At 41.4% G+C, this 15,138-nt stretch overlaps 2 protein-coding genes across 3 annotated transcripts; both read right to left on the bottom strand.

The window, feature by feature from the left end:
* Positions 1-1,076: 1,076 nt before the first annotated feature.
* On the bottom strand, positions 1,077-13,989 carry supv3l1 (SUV3-like helicase). Of its 2 annotated transcripts, XM_068311972.1 has the most exons (17): positions 13,838-13,983; positions 13,574-13,728; positions 13,356-13,433; positions 12,036-12,143; positions 11,831-11,945; positions 11,104-11,272; positions 10,490-10,601; positions 8,473-8,550; positions 5,302-5,393; positions 5,025-5,205; positions 4,828-4,921; positions 4,480-4,599; positions 4,303-4,402; positions 4,147-4,227; positions 2,532-2,708; positions 1,963-2,111; positions 1,077-1,789 (listed from the first exon to the last, which is right to left on the bottom strand). In XM_068311972.1, the coding sequence occupies exons 4-17, from the start codon at positions 12,097-12,099 to the stop codon at positions 1,432-1,434; spliced, it is 1,890 nt and encodes a 629-aa protein (XP_068168073.1). In that variant the 5' UTR covers positions 12,100-12,143; positions 13,356-13,433; positions 13,574-13,728; positions 13,838-13,983; the 3' UTR covers positions 1,077-1,431. The 2 variants fall into 2 exon arrangements, with proteins under 2 accessions (XP_068168073.1, XP_068168072.1); XM_068311971.1 differs by having other exon boundaries at positions 13,574-13,989.
* Positions 6,019-8,458, bottom strand: LOC137593300 (uncharacterized). The gene is made up of 2 exons (XM_068311973.1): positions 7,374-8,458; positions 6,019-6,936 (listed from the first exon to the last, which is right to left on the bottom strand). The coding sequence occupies exons 1-2, from the start codon at positions 7,747-7,749 to the stop codon at positions 6,647-6,649; spliced, it is 666 nt and encodes a 221-aa protein (XP_068168074.1). The 5' UTR covers positions 7,750-8,458; the 3' UTR covers positions 6,019-6,646.
* Positions 13,990-15,138: the final 1,149 nt, after the last annotated feature.

Genomic DNA, 15,138 nt, shown 5'->3' with positions numbered 1-15,138 from the left:
TAAACACTGTATAATGAATACAGTAAAATATGATGAATTCATTCTAAAGCTTCTTGCAGAATAATCATGAATAAATGAACAGAGCTTAACTTTTAGGGATTGGTAGGAATGTTTGTCATGTTGATAATTGGTGTGAGGATAACAATGGTGTGAGCTCTCACACCATTGCTATCCTGTTCTTTATTATTTATCACTATCATTTCAAGGGTTGCAGAACAGGTAATAACCATGTTCTCACACTAGTTTTTTATTATTAGAGCACGACTCTCACATTATCATGTGATTTAATCTATTTTTCAAATTCACTGATCATTCCCATAAGTGTCACAGTTCCAGATGTTTATGGTCTTAAACTTTTCTAAAATCCCTAAACTGATGAAACTAAATCCAAGAGGGTTATTCAATTCTAGTAATGGTGGCTGAACTGAAGAAGCCTCTTGGATTTAGTTTCACCAGTTGAGGTGAGACTTCTTGAAGTCCAGTGGATTCATTTAGAAAGCTTTGGATAACCATGACCTGAATCACTGAGAATCTACAGACCGCCTGAATTTATCAGACTTCCAAAGTTTTGCGGTCCCTTACTTATTCTAAGGTAACAGACCCCTATCGCTCGTCCAAACACAGCTCTACTGCCACTGACTGGGGATTATTTCATACACTGCCGTAGGACTATACTGGTAATGGAGCTGAAACACTTCATTGAGGTCTAGACGTCATTGGCAGCCAGTGATCTAAGCACAAGTGCAGTATTTTCCGCACTATAAGGTGGAGCTAAAAGCCTTTAGTTTTCTCAAAAACCGACAGTGCGCCTAATAATCCAATAATCTAAATCCCTTTGCAGCCCCAAATTCAATCCGACCTTTAGCATTTAGCATGAAGTTTGTTTGTTTTTTAATGTGGTTGGTCTCAGGAGTGAGTTACATCACACAACAGAAAAATAAAATCAAGACAATTAAAACATACAGTAGCAGCATTTTACTTCACTACTGTCATCCAATTTAACATAGCAAAAAATATTTTAAAAATTATGGCATCTCATCTGGGAACTTCCAACAGATTGTGCTCCATTCAATCTATTCAAAATGTTTACAGAAACGTTTATTTAGTCAGTGATATTTGCAGTTGAATGAAGTGGTTTAATAGAAAAAAAACAAAACAGTGATTTTAAGTCAAGTCACTTAACCTGTTAGACACAGGTAGCAATGAGGAGCTAAAATCCCCGTGCAGGGGAAACACATTTATTAAAATGATTTTCAGAACTACTTACAACTGGTATATTTTTGAGTTTGGCCTTTTCTTTAATGGTAGTTTTATCTGAAAGCTTGCACTGATACTTTCAACATTTCAAAGGTTCGTATATAACATTGAATTGCACTTTATCTACAGATCGGTTGTTCCAAGTCCCAGTTACTGATCTCCACGGAAACAGCATCACTTTGTTTTTCTGTTGTCATCAATGTTGTGATGTTCATTGTCGAGTGCGGTCTGCTTAATGTTTTTCTGCTGTTGCTCTTTAGCCCACTCTCTGTGCAGCAGCTGGAGCATACTGTGAGACAGCTTCCCGTCTCTCACTAGCTGAGCAGTGAGAGAATCCATCACTGGCTCTGGCATGTTTTGTGTCCTTTGGTCTCTACTGCTGTCTGATTTCTGCATGACCTTATTCATTTTTGAGTCAGAAGCGCTGATGAGTTGGGTAATATTTAGGATGCCCCGTTGGATGATGTCATCAAGTTCCTTCTGGATTTCTCGAACTAGGTTTGTGTGCGGAAACATGTCCATGAAGCGGTAGCTAGAGGAAAGAAATTCAAATAAATTCAAATATAAGACAAATAAGCATAATGATGATGGTTCCTGTTCAATCACAATAAAAAAAGACACTGCATCACATTTTCAAATATAATGCAAGACTACATCCAGTCTAACACCCACAGACATGACAAAGATTTTGAGACATGATGTTACCTTAACCAGAGATATAGATCTAATACATCATGAACGGCTTCCAGGTGAGCCAGATCTTTTATGTTTTTGGGCGGAGCAACGGGCCAGCCGATAAGACGGCAGACCCAGTCAAAGGTCAAGGGTTCTTCTCGACTGAACTGACGGGCAAACTGAAAGATAAAATGATTCAAAGCAGTGAAATTCAGCTGCACTTATTGAGGACGATTCAAAATGTACTGCACAACAGTCGATAAGAGTGTGGGAAAAGGTATTACTGATAGGAGGTGGTTTAATACCAGTATGGAGAGGATTCATAAACGTTTTAATTACCGTAAATAATAAGATAGTTTGTCACTTTATCACGGAATTTGTTATCCGCGTGTGGTTCCTGGAATGCATTAACTGCGAGTAACGAGGGCGCACTGTATCTGTACCCTTATTGCATTAACACTAAAGGGACCGGCCAAACCAATCACTGCTGTTGCGACTAATTTTTGTTTCTTCCCTCCTACTGAGGGTCATCAGCCATTTTCTCCGTCTGCATACTTCTATTCAGCGCATGCCTGATTCCACCGTTTACTCATGCTCACCTTTAGGAAGGAGGTGCAAACGAAAGTCTCTTTTTTGTTGATTGGGGCGGTGCAGAAGACGTAGCGCGACCTCAGGGTCAGTGGGATGTGCTGAATCATTTCAGCCAGAAACTTGAAATCGTCAATGTTGCAGACAAAGTACACACCGTCCACCTGAGAAAGACTGACAAATATGTCCTACAAGAAAGACAGAGGGAGGTGTCACAGTGTTAAGTAGAATTATTTTTTTTAAATACCCAAGTGACAAAACAAACTGTTAAAAGCTTTGTGAACAGCAAGTGTAAATTTCAGAATTTAATTTTCTCATTCAGCGTACTTCATGCCAGCGTATTTCTTCATGCGCAGCCTGGTATCATAATGTCATTTAAAATATTCATCATGTCAAAATGAATAAACAAAAATGGCATTTACTATGTATGTATATGTATGTATACTGCTTGTATACATACTGCTTGTTTCATGTGTAACATGTCAATGAAACTTGAGCTTAAACTTGTTCTGCAGTCTTAGAGTCAAATGGACATAGAAACTTGTGTGAGTGTGAAAAGGTTCATGCAGCATAAAAATGCCTCACAAAAATTAAGGAAGCCAAACTTCTAATGAACGCCTTAAAGGATAGAGGTCTTTTCTGGAGAACTGATCTTGTGTATTGTATTTTATTTATAATATTCGCTAGACCTTCATTAAGACGATACTAATCAGAATCATTTCAACTTTTGTACCTGTCATATCTCTAAAGACATCTTCTTCTCATTTGGGCTTTTCCCTCCAGGTTTCGCCACAGCGAATCAGTTGCCTCCATCTAACCCTGTCTTCTGCATCCTCTTCTCTCACACCAACTACCTTCATGTCTTCCCTCATTACATCCATAAACCTCCTCTTTGGTCTTCCTCTAGGCCTCCTGCCTGGCAGTTCAAAACTCAGCATCCTTCTACCAATATATTCACTATCTCTCCTCTGGACATGTCCAAACCATCTCAGTCTGGCCTCTCGGACTTTATCTCCAAAACCTCTAACATGTGCTGTCCCTCTGATGTACTCATTCCTGATCCTATCCTTCCTGGTCACTCCCAGAGAGAACCTCAGCATCTTCATCTCTGCTACCTCCAGCTCTGTCTCCTGTCTTTTCCTCAGTGACACTGTCTCTAGACCAAACAACATCGCTGGTCTCACCACAGTTTTGTACAGCTTTCCTTTCATTTTAGCTGAAACTCTTCTATCACACATCACACCTGACACTTTCCTCCACCCAACCTGCCTGTACACGCTTCTTCACCTCTTTTCCACACTCTCCATTGCTCTGGACTGTTAACCCCAAGTACTTAAAGTCCTCCACTTTCTTGATCTCTTCTCCCTGTAACCTCACTCTTCCACTTGGGTCCCTCTCAAGTGGAAGAGTGAAGGCTACGTTATATCTCTTAAGACATAAAATCCATGAATCTTATATACTGTGTTTTCTCAAGCTGCTGTTTCAGAAGTTGAAACTTGCAGGGCCCTTGTTTTTTGCTGTTTCATGACCATTACAGTACCCTATGTTCAAAAGTTCAATACTCCAACTGTTACAGTCACATGAAATAGTTTTTGAGAGAGTCAATGGGTACATGGCTGTACTCACAATAAGGTTTGACAGCGTAGCATCAGGTAGATGATAGGCAAACATCTCAATCTGATCTGATGTAGGATGGAGACCTGCAGCCTGAGATGGAGATGAACACACGTTGAATCTTGGTTTTAACGTGTGTATTGAGTGTGTCTCTGTTTAAATTATCACCTCAATGGGGGCCACAGTGTTGCTCAGTATTTCCTTCAGAACCTTTAGATCTTCGCTGTACATGGTGGTAACTTCTCCCTCTTTAAACGTCGAGGAGAACCTAAAGAAGTGGGGGAAAAAATTTGTATTTAATATGGAACTGGTTTTGAAATGTGATGGAAGTGAAACGAGACCAACCTCCCCGCACGGCCAGCTATCTGCAGGGCCTGTGACGTGCTGATGACCTCCATCTGTTTTTCACCTTTTTCATTAATATTAGGCTTCATCAGACTGTTGAAGATGATACGTTTTATGCTCCTAGAGAAAGAGGAAGAGAAAGACAAAAAAATGGAGATCAAGTGTTTTTTTGTAAAGAACTTTATGTGAACTTCACAAGAACACTACAAATGCAAAGTCCCCATGTGGACACGGATTACATTTCAAATTATTTTTGAAAAACAATTTCACTGAAATCAAGGAAAACCAATATTGGTGACTACATTTTTTATGGACGCATCAAATTTCAGTGTGTAAGATGGTTCTCACAGGTTAAGGCCCATTCCAATAGCGTCTGTAGCGACCAGTATCTTACAGGGGTCATCAGGGTCATTGAACTTCCTGGCCTGCGACAGCTTGGTGCCTGAAAAGAACACTCAGCTCAGATTTTTGATTGAATTACTTGAAGTCCTTCATGAATGGACACACTGCATTCATCTTCTGAAAGGCAAACATGCCATACTGACCTGGAGGTAAGCTCCCATATATTACTGCACATTCTTTTCCTCCGGACTCAATTTGCCTACTTAGGGTGTAGATGTCATTCTTGTTGAAGCAGACAATACAATCCCCGGGGTTCAAATTTTTCAATGATTTGATGGGATAATTTAAGACTTTGAATGGATTCAAACGCTGATAATTGTGGACCTTAAATAAAGGGAAAGAGAGAGAGGAGGGAGAGCTAAATGTCACCAGTAAAACTCCTTGCTTCAGATCTTTTTTTTTTTTTTTTTACAGCCTTACCTCCACCTCCTCTCCAGTTGTGTACATCAGCTCTCTGACGAAGTCTATGGCTGCAGGTTCCCCACAAATATGGATCTCTTCAGCACAAAGACCTACAAGATTATAAAGACAGACAAAACAAGCAAAATAAGACATTCAGAAAATTACAATCACTGCTTAGTGCTCTTATACTGCACCTGCAAATATTATGCCGAGTTTGACTGAAGAATTTTGAAGATGCACATTAGTTTAGCCCGAAGCAGAGTGACATTTAGGGTAGACACATGTTGTGTGTGTGTGTGTGTGTGTGTGTGTGTGTGTGTGTGCGTGTGTTTGTGTGTGTGTGTGCGCACTCTTGTGTATATGTATATATAAATATACCTGTATATACACACACTATATCAGTGACGTGCGGTGAGGTTCATGGCTGCTGAGGCACTGATTTCGTCATAGATTTACAAACATGAACCTACAGTGTAGCTTATTTACCATCTAATTAGCAACAGTGAGTGGGTTATTTTTAAAGTCTGAGAGCAGAATTATTAGAATTATTTACACGTACAGACTGTAACACACAAATTAACACATTTGATTAACTCATTGACTGCCAGACACATTCAGAGCGGACAGCTCCCCAGTGCCAGAGATTTTGAGCATTTTCACTGAATTTTGAAGGCCCACCAAATATTCATTTTTTAGGCTACATAAGCATTCCACATATCACCCGAAACTTTAGACTGTCTTCTTTCATCAGAAAAAAAAAGTTTGTTTCTAGCATCTATGTGTGTTTAGTTATTGCCCGTAGAACACAGGGTGGTTTCAGCAAAAACGGCTGATTTTGACCAGAAAACAGAGATAATGACGTTTTACTGCACAGAAGCAAATTCAAGCAAAACTCCAACATCAAACTGCTGAAAATACTTTTACTTATTGAAACAATGAAAACAACATTAGAAAAATATTTTTTGATGAACAAATGATTTTATAACAGTTTTGAAAATTAGACAACATAAAGTACATTCATTTCACTCTCAACTGTCAGAACCATTTACAGGTGAGTGTGTGTGGGTGTAATCAATGATATTTATTTTGCGTGTGATACGCAGTGAAGCATTCTCCTGCATGCAGGTGAATACGACAGGCCTTGCACCACATCCTGGTCTCACTCCTCCCACCCCTTCTAACACACACCCGACATTTCCTTGAGGGATGTGCCTTCTTTGTGGTGGCCCTCAAACGTTCCAGCTTGTGCCTGGACATCAGGCCATCGAGTCTGCCTTCTGGGTCTCTGTTTCTGACTGACCTGGTTTGCAGCACGTCTTCGACCTCCCTCTCCTCGCCCTCCTCATGTGACACGTACCCCTTTTCAGTGTGGCAGAGCTTCAGGATGGGCCTGTATAAACTGCCGTGCATATAGGTTGTTCTGAGAGGCAATGTGACCCAGCAGCTCGTCAGTCAGAAACAGCTCCATGAAGTCAACCGGCTGGTCTGAATCCAGGTCTGCAGCCGCATTCTGGGGACCAGGGGTTGCCACGAATGGGAACTTAGTGGGTTTCCAGCCATCATGACCCCAAACACCTTCATCCACCTCCAGTGATTGGCGTCTCCTCGCACCTCTCCCTCTTGCAGATGCACGTCCTCTACTCGTTTTAGGGACTGTAAAATATAGAAATATACAATTTTACACTATATATATATGCATGCTTGAAATAAGTAGGATATCATTTTACACAACATATATATATATATATTATATACACACATGCCTGAAATATGTACCATTCTACAAAACATACACACACACATATTATACATATATACACACACATGCCTGAAATATGTACTATTCTACAAAACATACACACACACACACACACACACATATTATACATGTATACACACACATGCCTGAAATATGTACTATTCTACAAAACATACACACACACATATTATACATATATACACACACATGCCTGAAATAAGTACCATTCTACACAAAAGAGTAATACATTCATGGATGGGGAACAACTTATGGGAGACTGAGGGCCGACGCGTGTTTTTTACATCATGCAACAAAGTAGCAAAATAGTTACCTTTGCTCCTCAGATCCTCCGTGGGCTCCCACGGGTCTGGGGAGGACTCCCTGCTGCTTTCCGACGGAATCCAGTCAGATGACGAGTCCGGGTCCGGTTCAGAGTCAGAACCGTCGCCGGACAGACGCAGCGGAGAACCCTCCGCAGCGGCGCTCCCGTGTGGGACGCCGCCGAACTGCGGGGGGGCCCCGCTACAACCCGCCACGCTTTCCTCGCCTCCGATCCGGTCTTCAACCTCCTTGGGTGCATCTCCTGCACCCCGATCCTTACCGCTGTCGCTCATTTCCCCAGCAGCTACACTGCCAGACAAGCTCTGTGCCAGTGTGAGCTGCTTGAACCTGCCTCCTCCACATGCTTTCGCCTTGCGCTTCGCCATTTTTCTCTCCACTACTGCCCCAACACCGACGCTTCTTTGTCGTTTTATCTGGTGATCTGGGGTGTCAAACACTGCCCCCGACCGGAATACATGGAATACAAGGCTGAAAATCACACAGAATGTGCGAAACGCTTTGATCTAACGTTCCCTATAAAAAACGCCTAAGACGAAATATGACGTCTTTGGCACTCAACGTTTGGATTCTATAAGACGAAATATGACGTCTTTGGCACTCTGTGAGTTAAAAAATGTTACCTCCATGTTTGTTTATATGTTATGTTTACTCATAAATATAGTCCATGTGCAGCTCCTTCTGAACAAAAGCGGCGAAAAAATTTTGAGTTGAGATATGTAATCCTCCATTTTTATAGTAAGGCAAGGCGAGCAGAAAATAAATGAATGGCTGCACTTGACTCGCTGACCATAGACTGTAGTTTGCCGTCACTTATTCTGTGGCAGAAAAGTCCCAAGAAAAAGTCTCGGCTGGCTGGTGCCTCACTGCCGGTCTCTAATCAGTATTTCAGCGGTAAACGTGAAGTTCAGAAAAAAAAAAATCTAAAATTGGTGACGTTAAACAGAAAATAACTTTATAATACACATCACTGGCTAATATAACCATTAATTTCTTTCATTTTCCTTTTTTTTTCTGATCGCAGGTGAGGCACGGCTGGAGGTATTCTGTGCATGTGTGTTGGTGTTTGTCTGTGTTAGAGTGTTACGAACCCAGCAGTGCTCTAGTCCAAGCCCAGCCTCTGGAAGGATCTCTGATCATTTGAATTTCATCAATTACTGCCACCTCATCTAGAAACACACACAAATATATTTTATGTTAGTGTCTCAATCTTAGCTTTATCAAATAAGGAAAACAGATTTTGGTTTGGTAGGTAATCAATAATTTTAAAGATATGGCTGATAATTGTATTTTATGATTGGATCTCCATATTAAAATGTTTATTGAAAAATTAACAAAACTCAGAACATGTGAATCTATGGTTAATTTTATTTCTATTTACTAGCGGGAACCCGTGGAAATTGCACGATAAAACATCAGACTTCATACCAAACATATGAAAACAAATGTAGTGGTATTATAAACCAAGCGCACCCATCACAGAGTTTTCCCACCAGCAGGCAGCGCATCTGACCCAGAAATGACATCGGCGTCTTTGGCGAGGAACGTGAATGAATGAATGAATATATAAAATTTATGACTCATAAAGAAACGGACGAACAAATATCCAACTGTCAAGCATGCTTATCAACACGTCTTCGACTTGAAGCCGTTATACGTCAGAAAATAGCTAGTTTTAACTCCGTCCATTCTGTGTGTACATGTAGACACGGGTCACACACACTCGTCACAGGGAGACGCACCCCGGACAGGAAACGTTTCGGTTACATCATCCACACGACAACGCAGACCCGGCGTTTTCAAAAAACTTCACGTGATTCCTTCTGGCAGATGCACCGTGATTGGTTGGGCAGTAGTGGGTGGAGTTAAAACGTGACAGTGTGAGGTTTTCAAGTGAGCTTATTCAAATAGTGATACCTCTACTTACGAATGTCTCAACTTACGATATTTTCTACTTACGAAATTTCTCAGCATGAAAATATTACCCCTACTTACGAAAGAAATTTCAACCTACGTAATGTATAAACATAGTATCGGCTGCTACTCGAATCTCCCACAGGTTCCTGAATGCAACATTCTCATAGCTGCTCTGTCATTGGCTATTATCTATTACGTATCTTCCTGGCTTCCCATTGGCTAAGAGGGATGCCACTCCACCTCTGTGTGGAGTTAGATCGGTGCTTATGGAATATGGAGTGTCTCGGCATTCGGCACTCGACCCGTGACTTAGTCTGATAGTTTTGCGCAAATATAATAACTTTTTGAGTACGTATTCACTATGGACCCCAAGAAAGTGACGGAGAAAAGACGAAAAGAAAAGACGAAGAGTTTTTTTGTCCATACAAACAAAGCAAGAGATCATAGAAAAGCGTAAGAAAGGGATGCGTTTGGTTGATCTCACCAAAGAATATGGCCGTAATGCATCTACAATCGCCACGTTATTAAAACAAAAGGAAATTTAAGGAGTTTAAGGCATCGCGTGGGTGGTTGGAGAAGTTCAGAAGGAGGACTGGAATTCACTCTGTTGTTCGGCATCGTGAGATAGGAGCGCATGAACCAAAGAGGGCAAAAAACTATGGGGACAGCAGCTAAAAGGTAAATGACCGTCAGTATTATTTATTCTATTCTTTGTTTTTTTCGTTATGCACAACTCATTTATTGTGTAATAATCTAATCGTAACATGTATTTGTTACATGTTTTGATGCATTTTTATGCTTTATAAAACATTTTTGGCTGAATTTTTGTGGGCTTGGAACGGATTAGGGCATTTGCATGGAAAACGCGTCTCTACTTACGTAAGTTTCTACTTACGTAATTTCTTCTGGAACCAATTAATTTCGTCAGTAGAGGTACCACTGTATATAGGTGGGGAGATGAATAATTGCAATCACTGAAATAATGTATTTAGAATTATCACAACTCAAAACCTTGTTCTATACCAAGTTATGATACGTTAACTCTCCATTATTGAAGTCAATCTGAAGAGAATAGAGTCATATTCACTCTTATTCTGATGCTGCCTTATAAACTGATTTCAATGCAAAGGCCAATGAAAAGCTACCCTTCCATTTATGCCACCGAAATATTTCCAAGTTATGTTTGCTTACACGGAGTGGTGACACTGCACATCTCGATGGTACAGGACACATGACTAGCTGGTGTACCCTCTGGGTTCATTAAGGTCCTCTCCTCTCCAGTAATTAAGTCACATGTCACCCCCTGTCAAACACACACACACAAATCCTCAATAACAAAGGAAAATGTGAGAAAGAGATAAAACATGTTATATTAAAAACACAGATTTCAGAGCTAAGAAACTATTGATCAACACTGAGACACAACTCCAACAAAAAACAAAATGTAAAAGTCAACGAACTCTCCATCGATTTAGCCACATTCTCCTTAAATCATCTCAAGCTCACAAGTAGTACTTTATTTCTTCACAATATCAAGTCATCAAAACTCATGGAGCAGAACCAAAATCATCTTTTAACTACATCCAATGTTTTTCCTTGTTAAATCCTGCAGCACAGATTACCCACAATGCAAGTGGATCATTAGGAACAGCTCCATCTGAAATTTTGGGGGATTTATATAGCAGTTTGTCTTTTGCACACTTGTAACTTTTTTTAATTTTTGCAGTAGAATTCTCCAACACCAATAAAAAATTGTGGCGTTCTCCTTCAGGCAAAACAGACGACCGTAGGTGAAAAATGCTTACGGAAGTGTTGCTCTTCTCAAAGATCTCATGGGCCAGTAGTTTCAGGGGCCCACAGTAGACTCCAGACTTAGCTGCCAAGTAGCGCTGAATGGCTTTGTACGTTTTACCACTGTTTGTGGGACCAGCGTGGAAAATCACCTTTCTTTGGATGGCACGAGCCTCAGGATACCTGATCAACACACACACACACACACACACACACACACACACACACACACACACACAATAAACCAAGGTTTGCAATGGACTGTTGACTCCAATGTCAGACGTCTATTCAAAGGATTATATTCAACTCATTTTAACCTTCTCTCCAATTTAAAATTGCTTGAAAAATACAGTCTACAGAAACAGCTGTGATACCTCTCCACAGCACACCCACACCCACTGCTGGCAACCATGACAGGGCTGTACATAGCAAACCACAAAGACACTTGATGAATTTAGAGAACTTTAATTGGGTGTGGTGCTAATGGAATGAGCCCAAACCTAAATGTCATTGTGAGGCCTGGTGTGTGAGCGAGTTCAAAAATGTAAGCATTCCCTGCGGACTGAGCAGCAGCTCTGAGTGGACCACCATCCTGCGGGATGACATCATCCGAGGATGTACCTGTCCATCCAAGCAGATTCAAAAATAAACACAGTCGTGCTTTTTTAAATACCCTGTTAGCATAAACAGCACATCGATCTAATTGCTGCGCCAGGCTCTATTATAAAGTATAAAACATACCAATTAGGAGGGAATCTGAGGTCTGAGATCTTTCTTAAATCATCCATACAGTCCAGCATAGGAAAGACTTGCTTGGCATGGCGCATAAAGTATGGGAAGATATCACCCACATGGCCTAAAATAAAAAAGAAATGAATATTTTAACCATCAATATGATCTTTTCAAACAAACACATTGTAAGATTTGCATTAGGAATCCCACAAACCGGCTCCACAGCAGATGTCACTGAGGATGATATGCAGATCAGCAGGTAGTAAGCTGGTTTCCATGACATACTTCCTAAAGATGATGAAGGCCTGGTGGAACAGACGAGCTGTGCGCACACACACAAAAAGAACACACAAGGGTCAAAATAAAGAGATTAAATTTTGTGTGCCTTGCTCTGCAGCTGCCTCAGATCGAGGCAGCTGCAGAACCGGAACCCGCTTCGACAGTGGCCATCAGTGAGAGCTCATTACTCAAATGTGTCACCGACATCCACTTTTCACAGAAATATTTCACTTTAGGATCAATTTTAAAGGTTTATTAATATCACATATCTGTAGTAAATGTACTTAACGACTGGTTAATGACAACATTCATCAGGTAACAGAAGTGGCCACTGGCCTCCTCAGCACTGTCAAACATGAAAACATAAGCCCTGAATTGAAAGAAATCTGTCTTCTTTAATTTGGATATTTAAATACATTTTTTCCAGTTAATAACTTTTTTAAATGGTCTACTATTATTTTTATTTAGAGTACTGTACATGGTAATCAGGGAGTTTCTCAAACACAACATTAATGCAGTAACAAGCAGCTGCTATGAGAGTTTAGCAACTTGTTGAAAGGATTCATGTTCCAAACTCCTCAGTTCCCAAATGCTTAGTGTTTCAGACGTGATGCAGCAGTGATAAACACGACCCTGTTCAAACGTTTTTAATGTTACACGTAGTTAAATAACAATTGATTTGCTTATTTTTAACATTTGAAATGTTGTTTTGTGCTGCTTCCAATATGGAGTTTTGCAAATCATCATGCTTCCTTGCACATTTCATACAATGTCCCTAATAATTTTGTAAAGATAATACTCTTGTTATCATAAACAATGGCCAAACTAGATGGACACATAAGATTAGTTCGGGGTTGCTATAGTTTAAATGTTTCTGTCCAGTTCTAGGAGGGCGGCAGTGGCTCAGATGTAGAGCGGGTCGTCCAGTTTTCCAAGATCGACGGTTTGATTCCCGCTCCCGCCCAGCCATCCTCAGAGTGTGAGCAGACAGTGACACCTCCGGAGCACTGCTGAGGCGCCCATGAGCAAGGCGCCATCCCCCTTTTACAAGCTGCTCATTTGGGTGCTCTATGTAGGAACTGCCAGCCACCCTCCCTCCCATTGCAGCTTACATGCCCCCTTGTGCGTGTGTGTGTGTGTGTGTGTGTGTGTGTGCGTGTGTGTGTGTGTGTTACAGGGGCCTGTACATACTAATATGTATGCATTAATTTCCCTTGGAAGATCACTACAGTAAATTAAAATAAAAATCTCTCACCATCCAGACCATTGTCTGCAGCCAGCTTCCGTATCTCCTTCCTCTTGTAGAACTGGTTGACAATTTTCAGTAATTCCGCTAATCAGCAAACAGAAAGACAAGGAACAAAAAATTTATATTGAGAAATCTGGAATATACAATGTGATGAAAATACTAGACACCTGACATTTCAGGTAGCCTTTAGAGACAAAAACACAGCTCAGCTCAGGTGAACTCACGTCTATCCAGCGTTTTGCTCAGCTCTGCTCCGACACTAGAATGTTCTGTTGACTCGGTCTTCAGGGGGACCGGGATAAACAGAGAGGTGTCCGGGGGTTTGGGAGGGGAACCGTCGGAGCAAACATGCCTGCTGGAACCCGCGACACCGACCGGACTGTGTTTATGGAATAAAACAGACCTACAGACGTCATGACAGCCGCCGGCTACGGTGCGAGCATTCCGGGTGTTAATGTGGCGCTGAAGCAGAGAAAACAGATGCATACACCGGTTTACCGACATCCTCCAGGACCCCGGGTCTGTAACGTGTTCGTTCCGCCTGTAAGATATGAACGGACCCGGTTTACTTCCCAGCCATGCTGTTCAGCGGGTGAAAACGTGCTGGTTAACTACTGAAAACTTCTTCAGAGGACGGTCACCAAATGCTTCCTGACGCCGCAACGTGGGACAGGACCACTCATCGTATAGCTGCCCACAAATGTGCCTGTGTTGCTTTTGAAGATAAAATTATTTGTATTTATGATATAGACAAAACGGGTACCGTAAGTGAGCAATGTTTGAATCAGATTATTAATCATTTATCATTTATTTACGCAAAATATTTAAAATACTGGAAAATAAAGAGTAAAATCTAAACAGGCAACAAGTAATTCTTCTCTAGCTGAATTCAAACATTTACTAAATGAAGCGTGCTTACTCTTTCAGAAATTTGTTTTCAGTGTCTTCTTTTCCTTTCGGCTTTTCCCTTCAGGGGTCGCCACAGTGAATCAATTGCCTCCATCTAACCCTGTCTTCTGCATCCTCTTCTCTCACACCAACTACCTTCATGTCTTTCACTACATCCATAAACCTCCTCTTTGGTCTTCCTCTAGGCCTCCTGCCTGGCAGTTCAGAACTCAGCATCCTTCTACCAATATATTCACTATCTCTCCTCTGGACATGTCCAAACCATCTCAGACTCAGACTGACTTTATCTCCAAAACCTCTAACATGTGCTGTCCCTCTGATGTACTCATTCCTGATCCTATCCTTCCTGGTCACTCCCAGAGAGAACCTCAGCATCTTCATCTCTGCTACCTCCAGCTCTGCCTCCTGTCTTTTCCTCAGTGACACTGTCTCTAGACCAAACAACATCGCTGGTCTCACCACAGTTTTGTACACCTTTCCTTTCATTTTAGCTGAAACTCTTCTATCACACATCACACCTGACACTTTCCTCCACCCGTTCCATCCTGCCTGTACACGCTTCTTCACCTCTTTTCCAGACTCTCCATTGCTCTGGACTGTTGAGCCTAAGTACTTAAAATCCTCCACCTTCTTGATCTCTTCTCCCTGTAACCTCACTCTTCCACTTGGGTCCCTCTCATTCACACACATGTACTCTGTCTTACTGTGGCTAACCTTCATTCCTCTCCTTTCCAGGACAAACCTCCACCTCTCTAGCTTCTCCTCCACCTGTTCCCTGCTCTCACAGCAGATCACATGTCATCTGCAAACTTCATAGTCCATGGAGATTCCTGTCTAACCTCGTCTGTCAGCCTGTCCATCACCATAGTGAACAAGAAGG

This window comes from Antennarius striatus, chromosome 1 (genome assembly GCF_040054535.1).
Source record: "Antennarius striatus isolate MH-2024 chromosome 1, ASM4005453v1, whole genome shotgun sequence".
In the NCBI taxonomy this organism is placed as follows: Eukaryota; Metazoa; Chordata; class Actinopteri; order Lophiiformes; family Antennariidae; genus Antennarius; species Antennarius striatus.
The sequence above is the reverse complement of the archived record's forward strand: the minus strand, read 5'-3'. Positions and strand labels throughout refer to the sequence as shown.